Source organism: Mirounga leonina, unplaced genomic scaffold, assembly GCF_011800145.1.
Source record: "Mirounga leonina isolate KUSES-001 unplaced genomic scaffold, KU_Mleo_1.0 Mir_151, whole genome shotgun sequence".
Taxonomy (NCBI): Eukaryota; Metazoa; Chordata; class Mammalia; order Carnivora; family Phocidae; genus Mirounga; species Mirounga leonina.
In genome coordinates, this window is record NW_023270377.1 from 53654894 (window position 1) to 53675240 (window position 20347).

The 20347-nt window shown below is 36.7% G+C and overlaps 1 protein-coding gene across 1 annotated transcript; it reads left to right on the plus strand.

The window, feature by feature from the left end:
* The first annotated feature begins 9336 nt into the window (after window positions 1-9336).
* LOC118012283 (cytochrome c, testis-specific) lies at window positions 9337-20308 on the plus strand. The gene is made up of 2 exons (XM_035007664.1): window positions 9337-9503; window positions 20158-20308. Exons 1-2 carry the CDS (start codon window positions 9337-9339, stop codon window positions 20306-20308), a joined length of 318 nt encoding a protein of 105 aa, XP_034863555.1.
* Window positions 20309-20347: the final 39 nt, after the last annotated feature.

Below are 20347 nucleotides of genomic sequence, written 5' to 3' on the forward strand. Positions count from 1 at the left end.
GAGGGCTGAAAGGGTGGACTGCTCAGCTCTAGGACTAGGAGAAATCTTAATGGAAAGCAAAGTGGGAATGCGTACTTACTTCTAAGACTTCTTGTTATAGGGACTTGAGGAGAGGTCAGTGGGAAACTAGGAGAAATCCAGAAACGAGATCTGGATTTTGTAGCGGAGTTGGAATAAAATAAAAAGAATGAAACAGAAAGTGGTCCAGGAGTAGAGCTCTTTGAATGTTCAAGTCCAGGCTGCTAAGATCTGGGATGCTTTGAACTTAAACAGATAAATACTATTTATTGTGTGCCAACTGCGTGCCAGCTCTGCGTAAGGAGCTAGACACAACAATAAGGAAAAGGAAAAACATGATCCCTGTCCTCAGAGAGCTTTCTTTCTATTGTGGAAAACTTACATGTAAATATATAGTGCAAAATAATGTCGGATTGTGTTAAATGTTTTCGCCACTGAATTGTGTGAGTTTGGGCAAGTCACTTCATATTTCTAACTTCAGTTTCCTCAGCTGCAAGGAGAAATAGTATTACTCACTAAATGGGGTAGTTGTTAAGCTCAGTTAATTCATCCACTTATTTAAAGACTAAATTTTTTGACTGTCTACTATGTGTTGGGCACTGTACTATATTCAAGTGATATAGTATTAAACAAAATGATCATTCTCTTTCTCTTATGAAGTTAATACATTGGGTTTGTATACTTAGGATTTTATGAGATAATATATATGGAGCTCATAGCTTAGGCATCAAATGAGATAATATGTGTACAATGGAACAATGGAGATCAATTTTCTTGTTCCCTTTGACTAGGGTATGCATTCCCCCACTTTTGATATTGTATACTTGTATGACAGCAACTAAGAGTCAGGGATTGTGGGTTCTTACTCTGGCTTTAGCACAAGATTATGATAATTTCTCCTTGCTTTACATCCTGTATCTGTGAAGTAAGGACTCTGTTTACCCTGGAGCTTAGGAAGTCAAGGAAGTATCTTGTTTTAACTTTCCACTTCTCTTTGTCTTACCCAGATCAATCAAAGTGAATGAAAACGATGTGGCAATGTTAATTTTATTGATGTGAGAATCTGAAGATTCTAGCAACACTGTTTGCACACCAGTGCCATCTAGTGGGAAATGTATAATTTTCTTGAACTGTTACAGACTGGGCAATTTTCATTCTTTGTAAAACAAAATTACTGATTGGTATGCTGAAAATTTGAGGCTGATGTTAGAGCAGTTAATTTCTTTCTTAAAGAAGAGATAAAAGATGAATAAAACAAAACCAGGAACAGAAATATCAGGAAATGCTAGGAAAGCAAAATTTCTTTATCAATCATGTGAAATACCACATATGCAAGGAAAATAATAAATTTACTTTCTCTAATGACTTTATGACTTCTCCATCTATTTATTTTAAACAGCTTTCTTGAGATACAATTCATATATCATACAATTCATCCATTTAAAATGTTCAGTTAAATGGTTTTTAGTATGTTCACAGCATTGTGCAACCATCACCACAATCAATTGTAGAACATTTTTTATCACTCAATAATGACAGTTTTGCCATGTGTCAAATCATATAAAATCATATTTGAACATAAATCACATGTAGCTAAAACAGCTAAAAATTCTGAGGTTTGAAACAATGATTATTAATTGGTGTTGTAGTAGAGAAAAGATGTGCTGTGCATTAGCAGATTAAATTTTTTCAAGGCTTTACAACAGCCTATAATGTACAATTATTAGAATGATAACACTTTTGTTGATTTCACGTGAAATCCAGTTTTCCCTTGATGTTTTTCTTCCAAAATTCTTAATAAATTTCTTTTTTAAAAAAACAAGAGACGACATTGTTACTTATTTTTGAAATGCAAGGAGAAAATCGTAAATTCTTGTCATTGTTTTCCAAAAGTTCTCAAACTATGATATAATTACAATGATATTTACTGGTTATCAATATTAGTCTTCATACATTATATTTAAGTAAAAATGTTTTGCCTTATTTGAAATTTTTAAATAGGCTTTACCACTGATATGTATTGGTGATCAATTAGTAATTTTCAGATTGTTCTGTATGAATAAGGTCCAGAGTGTCCATTTTTTCCAGCTGTAAGGCTACTAGCTACTGATAATGTATTCATGCACCTACACTGGCATGTGGAAGGCACTAGAGAAAGGGTAGTCTCCTTCCTTTTCTTGAGTTTGCATGTCTTTGTTTGAGTTTGAGAATTATATTTAACACCTGATTCCCCCCCCCCCAAACCTGGTCCTTTTCATTCAACTTTTTTAAAAAAGATTTTATTTGTTTATTTGAAGGAGAGAGAGAGCACAAGCAGGGGGAGTGGCAGAGGGAGAGGGAGAAGCAGGCTCCCCACTGAGCAGATAGCCCAACTGGGGCTCGATCCCAAGACCCTTGGATCATGACACGAACCTAAGGCAGCTGCTTAACCAACTGAAACACCCAGGCACCCCCCTTTTCATTCAACTTGATGACATATACATTTTAAATATGTTGATCATAGAACAGATTCATAGGTACCACTTAGAATAGTTTCATTCAACCATCTGGTAATTGTGACTATTTAAATTAAAATAAAAATTAATTAAATTAAATTAAATGAACTATAATTAAAATAATAAAATTTTCAGTTACCCAGTTGCATTAGCCACACTTCAAGTACTCAAAGTTACTTGTGGCTAGTAGACAGTGCCCACGTAGAACATTTCAATCATAAAGTATATTGGACAGAGCTCTGGAGAACTAGACTACAGAAAACGTCCTACATATCTAATACACAAAATTTTCCCTATTACAAGTACTTCGTTGAACAACTTTTTTTTTTAAGATTTTATTTATTTATTTGACAGAGACACAGCGAGAGAGGGAACACAAGCAGGGGGGGTGGGAGAGGGAGAAGCAGGCTTCCCGCGGAGCAGGGAGCCCGATACGGGGCTCCATCCCAGGACCCTGGGATCATGACCTGAGCCCAATGCAGAAGCTTAACGACTGAGCCACCCAGGTGCCCCACTTTTTTGACTTACTTAAAAATTATTTTAATACTCCTATTTCTCTGTCCCCTTACCACTCATGTCTCACTGAAGTAATTATGTAACCAGGGGTAAGCAACTTTCCTTTCTCACGTTTTCCTAAATACAACTTTAACTTTGACCTGTCCACCTTCAAAACTCTTATCTTCTTGGAGCTTTTTCAGTCCTTCCCTCCGTATCTCCTTTCTTTGCTCCTTCAGTTCTAATTCTCTTTGTTTCTATTCATACTTCATATCACTTTTTTTTTTGCAATTAGCAAGCAGCTTGCAACCTGGGTGTCAGTTCTTATTGTATTTTTCTAATGTATCTCATTTATAATAACATTTATAATCATTTATAATGATTAACTTTTAATGTATTTAAATCTTCTCCCAGCTGAATTGTAACTCAGAAAATTAGAGCTGCAGTTCAGTTTTTGTGCAAGTTGCTTAGCACAGTGACTTGCCCATCCTAAGTATTTGTTTTATTCTTTTGTTGACACGATATGATTCCTGCAATCAAATGCTAATGGACCATTCATAAAAAGTTGAGTTCCTGCTTCAAGCAAGAACTGGGACACGCGGTCAATATGCATAGATAATTTAGCGCTTTGGTTAGGCAAAAAACAAAAGATGGGCTTGGGGCTGCTGCGCTCAAAAGACATTCACTTTGTCACGTTTAGATTCAGCCTGCGACTGCCCAGCAAATCCAAGTTTTTAAGTTTCTGCCAGAGTTGCCAACTTGCGGCATCTGGGAGCCAATCAGCAGCGCGGATGGAGCCTGGCCTGCTATTGGCTGGAGTCCACCGGAAGCACATGCCGGGCTGGGCCTCCAGTGCAGGTGTTTGAGGCACTGCTGTCGGGGCGCCAGCCTCAAACTTGCAGCCCAGGTTCTGGTCCCGGAGAGGCCCGGGTGACTACTAAGGGTTCTCCAGGGAGGCGGTGGGCGGAGCCGCTGGCCCTCCGGTAGGTATGGGACTGGCTGGGAAGGAGTGGGCCGGGCAGCCATGTGATCTATGCACCGGTTATGGGCTAGTGCCCTTTGGGCTGGGGTTCATTCAGAGAGGAGTATCCAACCGTCCCGCTAGTAAGAGACTCCCCTTAGCCCTCGCCTGGTGGCGTCTAGGTGTCCCTAAGTGCAGCATAAAACTATTTCTAGTGAGGGGCCTGTCTGCAGCTTTTATGATTTCTGTGTGGAACTGATTTGGGGCAGAGCCTTCCGCCCACAGTTGGCAGAAGTCAGCCTCCAATTGGGGGTGGTGGCATGAAGGACTGCAAGACTGGCAGTTTGGAAAGCTGGATTCTTACTCCAGTTTAGGGATTCAGGCAGAGCAGATTCCAAGAGGGAAAAGCCGTGGACATCTGTGTGGGGGTGGGGTGGGGAGGGGCTTCATAGACATTTATCCAGGGTCACATTGTTCTGATGCATTCTACTTCGGTATTTTTTCCGCTACAACAGCAGAATCCCACTTATCTTTTAGCCTGTGTAGTATTCACCCTCAAATTATTCTAATGAGTTTCTCCTCCCACTTTAATTATGTGGGTTTTGTAAATCTTGTAAGTTTTATTGGTGCCTTGATTGTTCTTACCACATCCCTCTTTTTTACGGGCAAAATTGGAAATAGCAGCGGTATGTACCAATATTTAAAATTATTTTACTTCTCTTTAAGCATCTGCAGTGTGTCATACATTCTGTTCAACCCACGGTTACTTAGATTGTTCTTCAAAGGGAATTGTTAAAATTAAAAGAGATCTAAAATTGCTTTTCCTCTTACCTTTCACCATCTCTCTCCACTTCTCACCAACTTGTGACTTTAAATAAGCCACTTAACTTCTGTGTGCCTCATTTTCCTCATCTGTAAAAACAGGGATATTAACAGTATCTATCTCACATGGCTGGTGTGAGGAATAAATACATTAATAATATATAAAGCGCTTATCTGTGCCTGGCCCACAGAAGCATGCATAAGCGTTTGCTACTCTTATCCTATTTATCATTAGAATTACTTCATTCTTGGAAGAGTGATCAGTCTCATACCAGGTGTCACATCTTTGCCTATTTCAGTGAGATATATCTTCTTTTTTGAGAAAATTTTTATTTATTGAGATAAAATTAGCATGCAACATTATATAAATTTTAGGTGTACAACATTATATCTCTTTTTTGCATGAAATAATATTTTTATTACATACTATTCTCATCTATTTTTTTCTTCTATTTAATTTTTTTTCCCAGAGGTACAGGCCTATGATTCATCAGTCTTATATAATACCCAGTGCTCATTACATCATATGCCCTCCTTAATGTCCATCACCCAGTTACCCCATCCCCCCACCGCCTCCCCTCAAGCAACCCTCAGTTTCCTATAATTAAGAGTCTCTTATTGTTTGTCACCATCTCTGATTTCATCTTGTTATTTTTTCCTCTCTTCCCCTATGATCCTCTGTTTTGTTTCCTAAATTCTACATATCAGTGAGATCATATGATAATTGTCTTTCTCTGATTGACTTATTTCACTTAGCATAATACCCTCTAGTTCCATCCACTCATTGCAAATGGCAAGATTTCATTTTTTGATGGCTGAGTAATATTCTATATATATATATATATATCACATCTTCTTTATCCATTCATCTGTTGATGGACATCTTGGCTCTTTCCATAGTTTGGCTATTGTGGACATTGCTGCTATAAACATTGGGGTGCACGTTCCCCTTCAGATCACTACATTTGTATCTTGGGGTAAATACCCAGTAGTGCAATTGCTGGGTCCTAGGGTAGCTCTATTTTCAACTTTTTGAGGAACCTCCATACTGTTTGCCAGAGTGGCTGCACCAGCTTGCATTCCCACCAACAGTGTAGGAGGGTTCCCCTTTCTCCGCATCCTCGCCAACATCTGTTGTTTCCTGACTTGTTATTTTTAGCCATTCTGACTGGTGTGAGGTGGTATCTCATTGAGGTTTTAATTTGCATTTCCCTGATGCTGAGTGATGTTGAAACTTTTTTCATGTGTCTGTCGGCCATCTGTATGTTTTCTTTGGAGAAATGTCTGTTCACGTCTTCTGCACATTTCTTGATTGGGTAATTTGTTCTTTGGGTGTTGAGTTTGATAAGTTCTTTATAAATTTTGGATACTAGCCCTTTATCTGATATGTCATTTGCAAATATCTTCTCCCATTCTGTCGGTTGTCTTTTAGTTTTTTTGACTGTTTCCTTTGCTGTGCAAAAGCTTTTTATCTTGATGAAGTCCCAATAGTTCATTTTGCCTTTGTTTTCCTTCCCTTTGGAGACGTGTCTAGCAAGAAGTTGCTGCGGTTGAGGTCGAAGAGGTTTATAATTCTTCTTAATAACTAAATATTGGGGCGCCTGGGTGGCTCAGTCATTAAGCGTCTGCCTTTGGCTCAGGTCATGATCCCAGGGCCCTGGGATAGAGCCCTGCATCGAGCTGCCTGCTCAGCGGGAAGCCTGCTTCTCCCTCTCACACTCCCCTTGCTTGTGTTCCCTCTCCCCCTCTCTCTCTGTCAAATAAATAAATAAAATCTTAAAAAAAAAACCTAAATATTACTAGAGTGCCAAATGATCATAGGACAAAATAGATTCCCTTGATATCCTTCCTAGTCTTCCTGCCCCACTCCCTTGCTACCATTGCTGACTCTATTGGTTTTAATGCACTTTGAAAAGGGTCGTAGGTACTTGCACAGCAGTGATTAAAGATAGATGGCAGCAGTGAATGTCTTCACATGGTAAATATTGGTAGTTTGAACAATGACAATGGACATTTTCTTATAAGTGACTTGCATGTGAAATCTATTTGAGGAAAGATTTTTTTTTTTTCTTTTAAAAAAAATGTCTGGTTTCCTGAATTATCGGTTACATTTAATAAATACAAGAATCAATCTGGTTTTTTTGCTTTATATAAAAAATGGAAATGATTCTTTAGCTAGTACTCAGATGACATTTTGTATTTATATGATTTGGCTTTATGATTATTGTGCATGCATTTTGCTAAAAGGCCATAAATTTGTATCTGTGACTAAAGTTTTCTCTATGGCCCCTGTTCAAAGTTTCAGTGAATTCTGTACCTATACAGAGAATTGATAGAACTCATATAAGTAGAAATCGAATGCAGTGTTTTGAGTGAAGTTTGGAATTTAAAAGTAAGCTTCTCCTGGATAAAATGAGTTTTCTTACTCTGCTTTTTATCAGACCTAAAACATTAATTAATAGCTTAGTTGTTAGTCTGCCCAAAGAAAATTTCTGTCTTCCCTTTAGGTGGATTATTCACACTGTTTTGGATTTCCATATAGATTTAAAGAAATTAGGGAGATACCAGGATGCCTGAGTGGCTCAGTCAGTTAGGTGTGTTTGCGTTTAGCTCAGGTCATGAATCCCATGGGCCTGGGATTGAGCCCCACTTTGGGCTCCCTGCTCAGAGGAGAGTCTGCCTCTCCCTTTCCCTCTCCCTCTGCCTCTCCCCCTAGCTTGTGCTTGTGTTCTCTCTCTCAAATAAATAAAATCTTAAAAAAAAAAAAGAAAAGAAATCAGGGAGATACCAATTTTGCAGGTTACTGTATAGGAAGTACTAGGCTCTCTCTGAGTAATAGCTAACTTTAGTTAAGCCACACTGTATTTTTCAATATTATCAGAATCATACAAACATTTTCTATTTCTCAATAGAGTTATAAAGGTAGAAATGTGCTTCAAACTGTATTGTCAGAGAATTAGGTACTTTCATGATTTCTGTAATAGTAATACGATCTCATATTGAAATCCATCCCCATACCCACCTTCCCTGCTCTGATTTTTCAAATAAAAAGAGCAGGGAACACCTGGCTGGCTTAGTCCTATATACGTCTGCCTTCAGCTCAGGTCATGATTGCAGGGTCCTGGGATCAAGTCCCGCATCTGGCTCCTTGCTTGACAGAGAGCCTGCTTCTCCCTCTGCCTGCCACGCCCCCTGCTCGCACATGCGCGCGCTCTCTCTGACAAATAAATCAATTAAATCTTAAAAAAAAAAGGGGGTGGGCGCCTGGGTGGCTCAGTTGGTTAGGCGACTGCCTTCGGCTCAGGTCATGATCCTGGAGTCCCGGGATCGAGTCCCGCATCGGGCTCCCTGCTTGGCAGGGAGTCTGCTTTTCCCTCCCATCCTCCTCCCTCTCATGCTCTCTGTCTCTCATTCTCTCTCTCTCAAATAAATAAAATCTTTAAAAAAAAAAAAAAAAAAGCATGGGGCGCCTGGGTGGCTCATTCGGTTAAGCGGCTGCCTTCGGCTCAGGTGATGATCCCAGGGTCCTGGGATTGAGCCCCACATCGGGCTCCCTGCTCAGCAGAGAGCCTGCTTCTCCCTTTCCCTCTGCCTGCCACTCTGCCTACTTGTGCTATCTCTCTGTCAAATAAATAAAAAAAAAAAAAAAAAAAAGAGCAGGTAAACAAAACCCAGGTACTACATTCATCAGAATTTCAAACTACATTTTTTTCAATAAGTTGAAATTATTTTAATTTTTACATAATTTTAGATGGAGGAGGCACTTAGTTATGCAACAAAATTTTTGGTAGTTTTAACCAAAATATCTTTGTACAAATTTTATTGTATATATGTATCACTGTATAATAAAATCTTCCCTGCTTAGAAGAGTATTTTACACTACATTAACATTAAACACATACTATTGCTGACTGAACTCAATAATGTTATTTGATTGCTTTGAGACAATGCTTAATCTAATCTGGTAGATGTGTTTATAGCTGAGAGTGTAAAGTAAATGAGAAATTACGTGTTACATATAACCTGCTATGGCCTTATTCTTTTGATTGATATTTAATTTTACAGTTCTATTATTGCAGGCATATAAGTACTTATAAAAATATCACATTTAAGTGCCTTTCCATTTTGTTCTATCTTTATTTTTAAATAAGGGGATGCAAATTAGACTTAGAAACTTTGTATTGTTTTTTGCACATGCGCTTTTTGGAAGGGAAAAGAAAAAATGGAATATAATTGACCTAGACAAATTACTATAGTTGTTTGAAGGCTGAAGTAAAACCAGGCTTATCCCATAATATATGTTTTTGAAGTAGCTATAGCTCAAAATTTAAAATAAATCTGATAAATGAGATGATTAAGTCTTTATAAAATTGGATGCTATGTTTGTGGTTTTGAGCACTCAGACTTTAAAGGATGCATGCTTTAAATTACCTTTTTGTTTAATATCATTAGTATTCATCTCAAAGTGATGGAATTTTTTTTTCCAGCTTTGCAAATCTGATTTTTTTTTTTGGTCTGTGTTTTGATGTTTTGTTGCAGAACAAAATGGGAGATGCTGAAGCAGGCAAGAAGATCTTTATTGAAAAATGTGCTCAGTGCCACACAGTGGAAAAAGGTGGAAAACACAAGACTGGTCCAAATCTCTGGGGCCCTTTTGGACGAAAAGCAGGACAAGCACCAGGATTTTCTTTTTCTGATGCTAACAAAAACAAAGGTAAAACCTAGGCAGTTGTGGGAGAGAACCAGAAACTTTGTAGCAAAGAAAAAAAGCACATTAATTGATATTATAATTTCCTAGTTTACAGCATTAAAAATTAAATTCTCATGTTTATATTACTGAAATGTTGATTTATATCATAAGATCTATATTTTGATAACTGGTCTCTTTTTGATCAGAGGAATTAGCAATTCTCTGTGGCATAGGTTTTTACCTATACAAGGTATTTTATTTTATGCAGTACATTTATGTTGAAAATCATGAGCTAAATTAAAAAGATCAAATCATATTTTAATGGCATAATGGTAGTTTTCTGTTTGTAGTAGTGATTCTTAGCAGAGTGTGGGGATGTTATATAAATAGTTTGAAAAAGTATATTCAGTGATTTTTTTGTTGTTGATGGAAAGTAGGTAGATGGCAGTTAAAATGAGAAAGCATTTTAGGGTTGAAATTAAAAATGGCTGGAAAAAACTATAATATCTTTGCAAAGAACTTTATTATTCCTGGATATGCATATATATATGTACATACATACATACATATATACATATCATTAGCATTCACCTCAAAAATAGGGTACAACTCTAGATAGACTGCAGCTCTATTTTGAACTGTTCTTGGAGGCCTAGCATTTCTTACTGGCCCGAATTTCAGATCATTATAACACTACTATTTGGAAAGATTTTTATTTATTTTGTTTTTGTTTCTTTTTATTCTTTTTATTGAAGTGTAATTCACACATTAGCCATTTTGAAGTGTACAAGTCAGTACATTTAGTGTATTCAGAGTATTGTGTAATCAACACCTCTCTGTAGTTTCAAAACTTTTTCATTACTTGAGAAGAACCCCTGTACCCATTAAATAATCACTCCCCATTTCCTCCTACCCTTTACCCCTTGTAACCTCTAATCTGCTTCCTATCTTTATGGATTTGCCTATTCTGCATATTTCATAAAAAGGAATAATAAAATATGACCTTTTATGTCTGACTTCTTTCACTTAGCATAATGTTTTCAAGGTTCATTGAAGTTATAGCATGTATCAGTACTTCATTCTTTTTATGGCTAATCATATTCAATAGAATCTATATATCACAATTTGTTTATCCATTTATCAGTTGATGAACATTTGGATTTTTCCACCTCTCGCCTATTGTGAATATTGAGTCCCTGTTTTCAGCTCTTTTCGATATATATAGATATGTATATCTATATATGTGTTGGGGTCATTTGTTAAATCTATATTTAACTTTTTGAGGAAAGCCAAATTGTTTTCCACAGTAGCTGTATCATTTTACATTCCCATCAGTAATGTAGGATTCCTATTTCTCTGATCCTCTCCAATCCTTGTTATTTTCTTTTTCTTTTTAAAATTGCCATCCTAGTGGGTGTGAAGTGGCATCTAAAAAATTTGTTTTGCATTTCATTAATGAATGATGGTGTTGAACATGTTTTAGTGTGCTTTGTTAAAAAAGAAAATCACAGAGCCAAAATAGAGTCACTTGTACTAGGCCCACAACACTAAACCCGAGGCTTAATACCTAGCTTAACTGTAGTTTCAACCTTTCCCAGGAATGTAATCTTAACCAGTTTGTCTGGAATTTCCTGGTCCGTGCTGGTAAAGTAATCCACCTAGTAAGAACCTTTTGTCCCCCAAAAAGAGGTGACCTTGTCTGAAATAATTCTTTCTTATTGTGTTATGACTTCCTTGTCCTGTCTTTAAAAACCTTTCCCTTTCTGTAGCCCTTTGGAACTCCTTTCTATATGCTGCCTGATTCGTGAATCATTGAATAAAGTCAATTTGATCCTTAAATTCACTCAGTTGAAATTTTTTTGTTCAACAACTTGTTGGCCATTTGTAGATTTGGAAAAGTGTTTATTCCTGTCCTCTGCCTATTTTTTATTTGAATTGTTTGTCTTTTTTATTGTTGAGTTTTAAGAGTTCTTTATACATTCTGGACACTAACCTCTCATCAAATATGTGATTTTCAAATATTTTCTCTTCTTTTGTAATTTGTCTTCATTTGCTTGATAATGTCCTTTGATGCACAGAAGTTTTTAATTTGTTTAAAGTCCATTTATCTGTATTTTTGTTGATTTTTTGGGGGGGCATCAAATCTAAGAATCCATCACCGTATCTGAGGTCATAAAGATTTGCCCCTATGTTTTCTTCAAATAGTTTTATAGTTTTGGCTCTTAGATTTAGGTTTTTGACCCATTTTCACTTAATTTTTTATAGAGAGTGAGGGAATAGTCCTACTTCATTCTTTTGCATGTGGCTATCATTGCTTCTCAGACTTTTGGTTAAGATCAAGTGCATATGTTTATCCAGTTATCCCAGCCCCATTTCTTGAAAAGACCATTCTTTCCCAGTTGAATGGTCTTGATACCCTTGTTGAAATTCAATTGGCCATGTATGTTAGGGTTTACTTTTGGACATTGAATTCTATTCTATTGGTCTGTATATCTATCCTTATAATAATACCACAGTTTTTATTACTGTAGTTTTTTGATAAGTTTTGAAATTAGGAAGTATGAGCCCTCTAGCTATGTTGTCCTTTTTCAGTATTGTTTTGGCTATTCAGGGCCCTTTGTAGTTCTGTGAATTTGAGGATAACCTTTCCCATTTCTGCAAGAAAGCCTTTGGAATTTGATAGAGATTGCATTGTATCTGTGGATTATTTTCGGGAGTGTTGCCATTTTAGCAACATTAATGTTCCAATCTACGAACATGGGATATTTTTCCATTTATTAAGGTCTCCTTTCATTTCTTTCAGAAATGTTTTGTAATTTTCATTGTACAAGTTTGTCACTTCCTTGGTTAAATTGTGCCTAAGTATTTTATTCTTTTAGATATTATTATAACTAGAACTGTTTTCTTAATTTCTTTTTCAAATTGTTCATTGCTTGTATATAGAACACAACTGATTTTTGTATGTTGATCTTATACCCTGAAGCTTTGCTGAGTTAATTTATTAGTTCTGGTAGACTTTTTGTGGATCCTTTGGGATTTTCTACATATAGAATCATATCATCTGTAATAGAGGTAGTTTATTTCTTCCTTTCCAGTTTGGATGGCTTTTATTTCTTTTGTTTTCCCTAATTGCTCTGTCTAGGACTTCTAGTGGAATTCTGAGTAGAACTGGTGAAAATGAGCCTCTTTTTCTTGTTCCTGATCTTAGAGGGAAAGTTTTCAGCTTTTCACCTTGGGTATGGTATTAGCTGGGGGTTTCCAAAAATTCCTGTTTTCTTGTTAAGCAACTTACCTTTTATTCTTAGTTTACTGAGTGTTTATATCATGAAAGGGTGTTGGAATTTGTCAATTTTTTTTTTGCATCTTTTGAAATAATAATGTATTCTTTTTCCTTTTGCTCTATTAATGTGTTAAGTTGATTGATTTTCTTATGTTGAACCATCCTTGCATTCCTGGGATAAATCCCATTTGGTCATAGTATGTAATCCTTTTAATGTGGGTTGGATTTAGTTTGCTAGTATTTTTTTAGGATTTTTGCATTTATAGTGATTAGAGATACTGGTTTGTAGTTTTCTTGTGGTGTCTGTCTGGCGTTGATGTTTAGAGAAGTTTAAAATATAGATTATTGCAGCTGTAAGTTCTCTTCATACATGATTTGAATTTGGTATTTTTAAATTTCTTAATGGGTTTTATAGTGCTGTATAGTGCTTATTTAATTAAGCTTTGTGGACTATATTGTAGGAGAAGGGTTTTAATGAAGGGAGTTGGCATTTTGTGCACAATTTTTTTTTTTTTTTGGGTGCAAATGTAATAGCTTGCATTTTGTCAAAAGAGAGATTCTGCTTATTCTAACCTGTGTTAATATTTCTAATAAGATAGTGTTTTGGTTGGTCTCAGCCTATCCATAGTGATGTTATTGCCTAGAAATGCCTGGGGACACTCACCTGGGCCTATACTACTTGTAGAGCCCCCACAGACATTTCCTCAACCAAAGTCAATGTTGTGGCTGGACCAGACCTTGTGGTTCTTATTATGATTGAAAGACACTCCTTAGCATCAACCATCAGGGAATTTTGAAAAGAACGATTTATTACTCATGAGTCCTGGAGGTTACATGGCATGTCTGGGACCACACAGTGAGGTTGAGAGGAAAGAAGAGTGAGAGGGAGCTAGTGAGCAGGCCTGGTGTTTTGCTTTTATTGGAGTCAAGGGTGGGGTGCCTAGTGTTTCGCAGGTTCACTGTTTAATGGTGCATTTAAAACATAAGAGTGGGAATTAAAGCATGGGAAGGGAAAAACAAACAGTCCTCAAATGTAGTTATCTAGGTCTACCAGAGCATTCTTAAAAAAAGTGGGGAGGTACTTCATGGGTGGGGAAACTTGGCTCTATCTTTCATGTAACTGGCAGTGTGTTTATTCAGACTTTGAAGTAGATGCCTTGGCAAACAAAAGCTTAATGTCAGGCATTTATATTATAGTTTAAAAAGCTAATTATCAGGTGCCTATTCTACAGATAGGTGAGATATAGTGAAATTTTTGTTATCTAGAATATTGGGGAAAGGGACCTGTTTATAGTCAAATGTTTTAGTTAAAACAAAAGTAGCATATGTAGGATTTTTACAGGTTTTTATGTGAAAAGAAGATACTTTTTATCTTTCTGAAATGTTGAGAACAATACAGTTTAGTAGGATGGAGAGCTAGGAAAGTCCTTGGTCCCTAGACTTCTCTTGTGTTTTAAAGCAAACCAGGATGGAGTGGGGTGGGGAATATATGGTAAGTATTTGAGGACTGTATTAGTTTCTTAGGGCTGCTGTAACAAAATGTCATAAGTTGAGTGGCTTAAAATAACAGAAATTTATGGTTTCACATTTCTGGAGGCTAGAAGTGCAAGATCAAGGTGTTGGCAGGACCATGCTCTCTCTAAAACCTGTAGGACAATCCTTCCTTGTTTCTTCCTAGTTTCTGGTAGTTTGCCAGTTATCTTGGTGTTTTGGGCCTTCGGCTGCATAACTCCAATCTCTGTCATTTCATGATCCCTGTGTGTCTCTGTCTTCACATGGCTGTCTTATAAGGATACCAATCATATTTGATTGGGAACCCATCCTACTACAGTATGACCTCATTTCAACGTAACTATTCACATCTGCAATGATCCTATTTCTAAACAAAGCCACATTCTGAGGTACTGTGGGTTAGGACCTCAATGTATCCTTATTCAGGGAACATCCATAATAAAGGACCATATATACATATAAAATAAATACATAGATAATTGGTAAAACACTTAAGTTAAAATAAAATAGAATAAAATTTAATCTTTGCTCAGGGGTGCTTCAGAATCTTTAAACATCAATGTAATTGTTATTAACACAATATCATTGTGTTTAATATTTGCAAAAATGCTGGTTAATAGGTATTCTATAATAAAGAATTTGTCTGGTCTTTGTCCTAGGTTCCTAGGAGGGAATCTCCAAAACCTTAGAATTTCCCAAGTTATAAGAGTGTCTCTTTTATTTAAGTTTGGGCCTTTGGACCACCACCTGAGTTTATGCTAGTGAGATGACTTATGGTAGGCTCCTAGATAGTTTCAGGATGGGGGTGGCCAAGCTTGAAAGACCAACTATGTGAATTAGAGACTTGGAGCTTTGGGCTAGGTGAGTTATCAGTCCAACCTCCAGGGTTAGAGGACAGGAGCTAGAGATTGAGTTTTATCACATGGCTAATGATTCAGTAGGCATTCTTATGTAATAAAACCCCAATAAAAACTCTGGACACTTTAATTGGAAGCTCTGTTTGAGCGTCCTGTTTGGTGAGCATATTAATTACTAGAAGAGTAATCAGTCCTGATTCCCTAGGGAAAGGACTCAGAAGCTCTGTGTTTGGGACTTTCCCAGACTTCATCATATGGATCTCTTTATCTCTCTGGTTCTGATTTTATCCTTTATATTAAAACTGTAACTAAGTATAGTGCTTTCCTAAGTTCTGTAAATTGTTCTAGCGAGTTATCAAACTTGAGGGGGTCCTGGGAACCTTCAAATTTATGACCAATTGGTTAGAATTTGGGATGGCCTGGGACCCCAAACTTGCCGCTGGTGTCTAAAGTGAGGACAGAATTGCTGGGGACTATGGAGTCTGTTCAGTTTCAGGCAGTTAGGGTCAGATTTCCCTTGCATTAATTGCAATACGATTTCTAGTTGATAGACTATTGAATAAATCAGTCTGAAACTTGGATTTATTATTTGAATTTATATGGTTCTTTAGTTTTTAAAGTAATATTTTTCTTTTTATAAAGAATAATTTATTTATTTGACAGAAAGAGACACAGCAAGAGAGGGAACACAAGCTTGGGGAGTGGGAGAGGGAGAAGCAGGCTTCCTGCAGAGCAGGGAGCCTGATGTGGGGCTCGATCCCAGGACCCTGGGATCATGACCTGAGCCAAAGGCAGACGCTTAACGACTGAGCCACCCAGGTGCCCCTAAAGTAATATTTTTCTATAGTGTCATTTTATTATCTTGTTATCACATTACAAGAGCAGTCAAATTTTGATTCCTAACTTATAGACTAGTTATAACCTAATTATTTATTTCTCTAAATGCCAGTATTTTGAGGGTTTTATTGCTGATTAGCATTGATTAGAAATAATATTAAAACTGATTATAGAGCGCCTGGGTGGCTCAGTCGGTTAAGCATCTGCTTTCAGCTCAGGTCATGCTCCCAGAGTCCTGTGATCGAGTCTCACATCAGGCTCCCTGCTCAGTGGGGAGTCTGCTTCTCCCTCTATCCCTCCCCCCTGCTCATGCTCTCTCTCTCTCTCTCAAATAAATAAAATCTTTAAAAAAAAAACTGATTACAAATATATCTTTTATTGTAGATTTTTGTCAAAGAGTAAAAGCTGTGTAGAAGGCTTGGCTTTAACATTATTTAAGAATTAGTAATAAAATTTCTGTAAGTCAGATCATTTAAGTAGTATTTATGACTTATTTGGGGATATAATATTACTATTTGTTCTACTGGTTACATAATAATAAGTAGGAGAATGAAATTGAATCCCTATATTATGCCACTCATAAAAATTAACTTGAAATGGATTAAAGACTTAAGTAAATTAAATATGACTTGAAACTGTAAAACTTCTAGAAGAAAACACAGAGAAAAAGATCCTTGACACTGGTCTTTGTAATGATCTTCTGGATATTGACACCAAAAGCACAAGCAACAAGAACAGTCATTAAGTGGGACTACATCAAACTAAAAAGCTTCTGCACAGCAAAATAAATAGTCAACAAAATGAAAAAGCAACCTATGGAATGGGAGAAAATATTTGCAAATTATGTATCTGATAAAGGGTTGATGCTCAAAATATATAAAGAATGGATGCAACACAATAGTGAAAAAACAAACCAATTAAAAAATAGGCACAGGAACGGAATATTTTCCCAAAGAGGACATATAATTCGACCACAGGTACGTGAAGAGGTGTTCAACATCACTGTCAGGGAAATGCAAATCAAAACCGCAGCGAGATATCACCTCATGCCTGTTAGAATTGCTAGCATCAAAAGACAAGAAACAACAAGTGTTGGCAAAGATGTGGGGAAAAGGAAGAACTTGTAAACAGGTGGTAGAAATGTAAGTTGGTGCAGCCACTATGGAAAACAGTGTGGAGATTCATTTAAAATGAAAAATAACTATCATATGATCCAGTAATATCATCTCTGGGTATGTATCCAAAGGAAATGAAAACAGAATCTGGGAGAGATACCTGCATCCCATGTTCATTGCAGCATTATTTGCAATAGCCAAGCTATGGAAACAACGTAAGTGTCAACAGATGAATGGAGAAAAATGTGGTAAATATATACAATAGTATATTCAGCCGTGAGAAAGAAGGAAATCCAGCCATTTGCAAAAACTTGGATGAACCTTGAAGGCATTATGCTGAGTGAAATAAGTTAGAGAAAATAATACTGTATAATATCATTTATATGTGGAATCTTAAAAGGTCAAACTCAGGAAGTTTTAGGAAGGTGGGAGGATCTTGAGCTCACCTCATCCATGTGGACACACTGAGATAATATACTATGTGACTAACTCTGAAAACGACCTGAAGGCTGGCAGAACAGACCTCCTACAGCTAATCATAGACAGAAGGCCACATCAAAAAGGGTAGAAGGGGTGAAAACATGATTGGGAACCAAACCCCAGCACACAGTAGGAGGGACATCACAAGCATGGAGAAGCAAGAGGATCAGAATCCACACCAGGGACCCCTGGCACAGGAGACTCAAACTGGAAGACAAATCCCCACAACATCTGGCTTTGAAAATAAGTGGGGCTTAACTTTAGGAGCTTCAACTTCAACAAAGAGATATAAATTATAAAATAACCTGTCAGAGGTGAAGAATTCAATAATTGAAATAAAAAATACACTAGAGGAAATCAAGAGCAGGTTAGAGGAGGCAGAGGAACTACCAGTGATCTAGAAGACAGGGTAATGGAAAGCCATGAAGCTGAACAGCAAAAAAGATAAAAGAGTAGCAAAAAATGAGAATAGGTAAAGGGGCCTCTGTGACATCATCAAGCATAATAAAATTTGCATATAGGGATCCCAGAAGGAGGAGAGAGAAGGGGGGCAGAAAACTTATTTGAAGAGATAGTACCTGAAAACTTCCCTAATCTGGGGAAGGAAACAGACATCCAGATCCAGGAAGCACAGAAGGTCCCTAACAAGATGAACCCAAGGAAGTCCACACCCAGACACATAATAATTGAAATGGCAAAAAGTACTGATAAAGAGATTTTTAAAAGCAGCAAGAAAAAAAGAAAAGTTACATATAAGGGAAACCCCATAAGATTATTAGCTGATTTTTTAGCAGACATTTTGTAGGCCAGAAGGGAGTGACATGATGTATTCAAAGTCCTGAAAGGAAAAAACCTACAACCAAGAATATTCTGCCCAGAAAGGTTATCATTCAGAACAGAAGGAGAAGTAGAATTTCCCAAACGAAAGTAAAAGGTGTTCATCACCACTAAACCAGCCTTATAAGAAATATTAAAGGAAATTCTTTAACTGGAAATAAAAGGCCATAACTAAAAGTAAGAAAATTATGAAAGGAAAAAATTTCACAGGTAAAAGGAAATACAGTTAATGTAGTAGGTTAATCACTTTTAAAGCCAGTATGGCAGTTAAAACTCAAAGGTAGTAAAATCAGTTACATCTACAAAAACTAGCCAGGGGATACACAAAATAGAAAGATAAAATATGACATAAAACATGGAGGGGGGAGTAAAAATTTAGTGCTTTTAGAGTGTGTTTAAACTTAAGGGACCATCAACTTAATATAGATTCCTGTACACATAAGCTGTTATGTATGAATCAAATGGTAACCACAAATCAAAAACCTATAATAGATACACAAAATAATAAAGAGAAAGGAATCTAAGTGTAACACTAAAGAAAGCCATCAAACTACAAGGGAAGAGAGCAAGAGAAGGAAGGAATAGAGAAGACCTATCAACAAGAAGACCTATAAACAGAAAACAGTTAACAAAATGGCAGTAAGTACATAACCTATCAGTAATTACTTTAAATGTAAATGGACTAAATGCTCCGATCAAAAGGCATAGGATGACTGAATGGATAAAAAAAATTAAGACCTGTTTATATGCTGCCTACAGGAGACTCACTTCAGATGTAAGGACATACACAGACTGAAAGTAGAGGGATGGAAAAAGATATTCCATGCAAATGGAAATCAAAAGGTAGAATGCTTCTTTTAAAGATGGCATGTCTGTGTTTTTTTCTTTAATCCTGGCTCTCCTGACACTCCATAGTGTCAAATTGAATTTAGGGAGACTTTCACATCCAGCTTATATACACTCTACTCTTTTTGGGCCAGAGGACTATGACTTGCCCCTTAGGATTTATCACCTACTTTGGAGAACTCTTCTTTTGAGATCATTAGTGACAGGTGTCCTCTTACTCTGGTCCAAGTTTTATGTTTTTGGTAGTCTTCTGATTATATGAAGTTTGGAGTTATAGGTGCTCCCTTTATATTTTATCAAAAGTGGAGTTAGCACTTCTGTTTCTCTTTGTCCATATTCTTTTTGACTGGTTTTAGAAAGGAAAAAATGAAGAGACAACCTTTCTCTCTCATTGTAAAACTGCTTTCCTGAAATCATAGCTTTTTGACAGAGATTTGGACAGAGGCAACATGCTATGATTGGAAGAAAAAAAAATGAAAATATGAGTTAGCAGTCACAGATTCTTGACTTTAAGTCATCTTGTCTTTTAGGGCAAATTATTCTCCTCTGTTTGGATCATTTATTCATCTGCAAAGTGAGGGGTTGGATTAATTTCTAAGATCTCTTCTAGAAGAACTCTGTGATTCTAGGAGGAGAGGTACTGCCAACATGTCTAGGTTGGAAGTTTATTGGTATACTTTGGATCATGCTGAACAGCATGTGAGTATTAGATTTCTATAGGGAACTGGAAGAGTAGAGCGCCAAAGGCTAATTTTAGAATTTTCTTATAGGTCAGAAACTGTAAGTATTCCCAGTTATGAGAGCCTTCCTATTGAATCCAAGAGTAATCTTTTGTTCACATATGTGGGTCACATCAGAAAGTAAGCCTTACAAATATAACTATACAAACTTAAAACTTATTTTCACCTTTATGGGTATTATCTGGGGGGAGGAAACTCTGATGGAATATTTGGAGAACCCAAAGAAATATATCCCTGGAACTAAAATGGTTTTTGCTGGTCTTAAAAAGAAGAGTGAGAGAGAAGATCTTATTCAGTATTTGAAATGGGCAACATCTTCATGAAATGCTCTTGCAATATTAGTTATAAGCCAAAATTTTCCA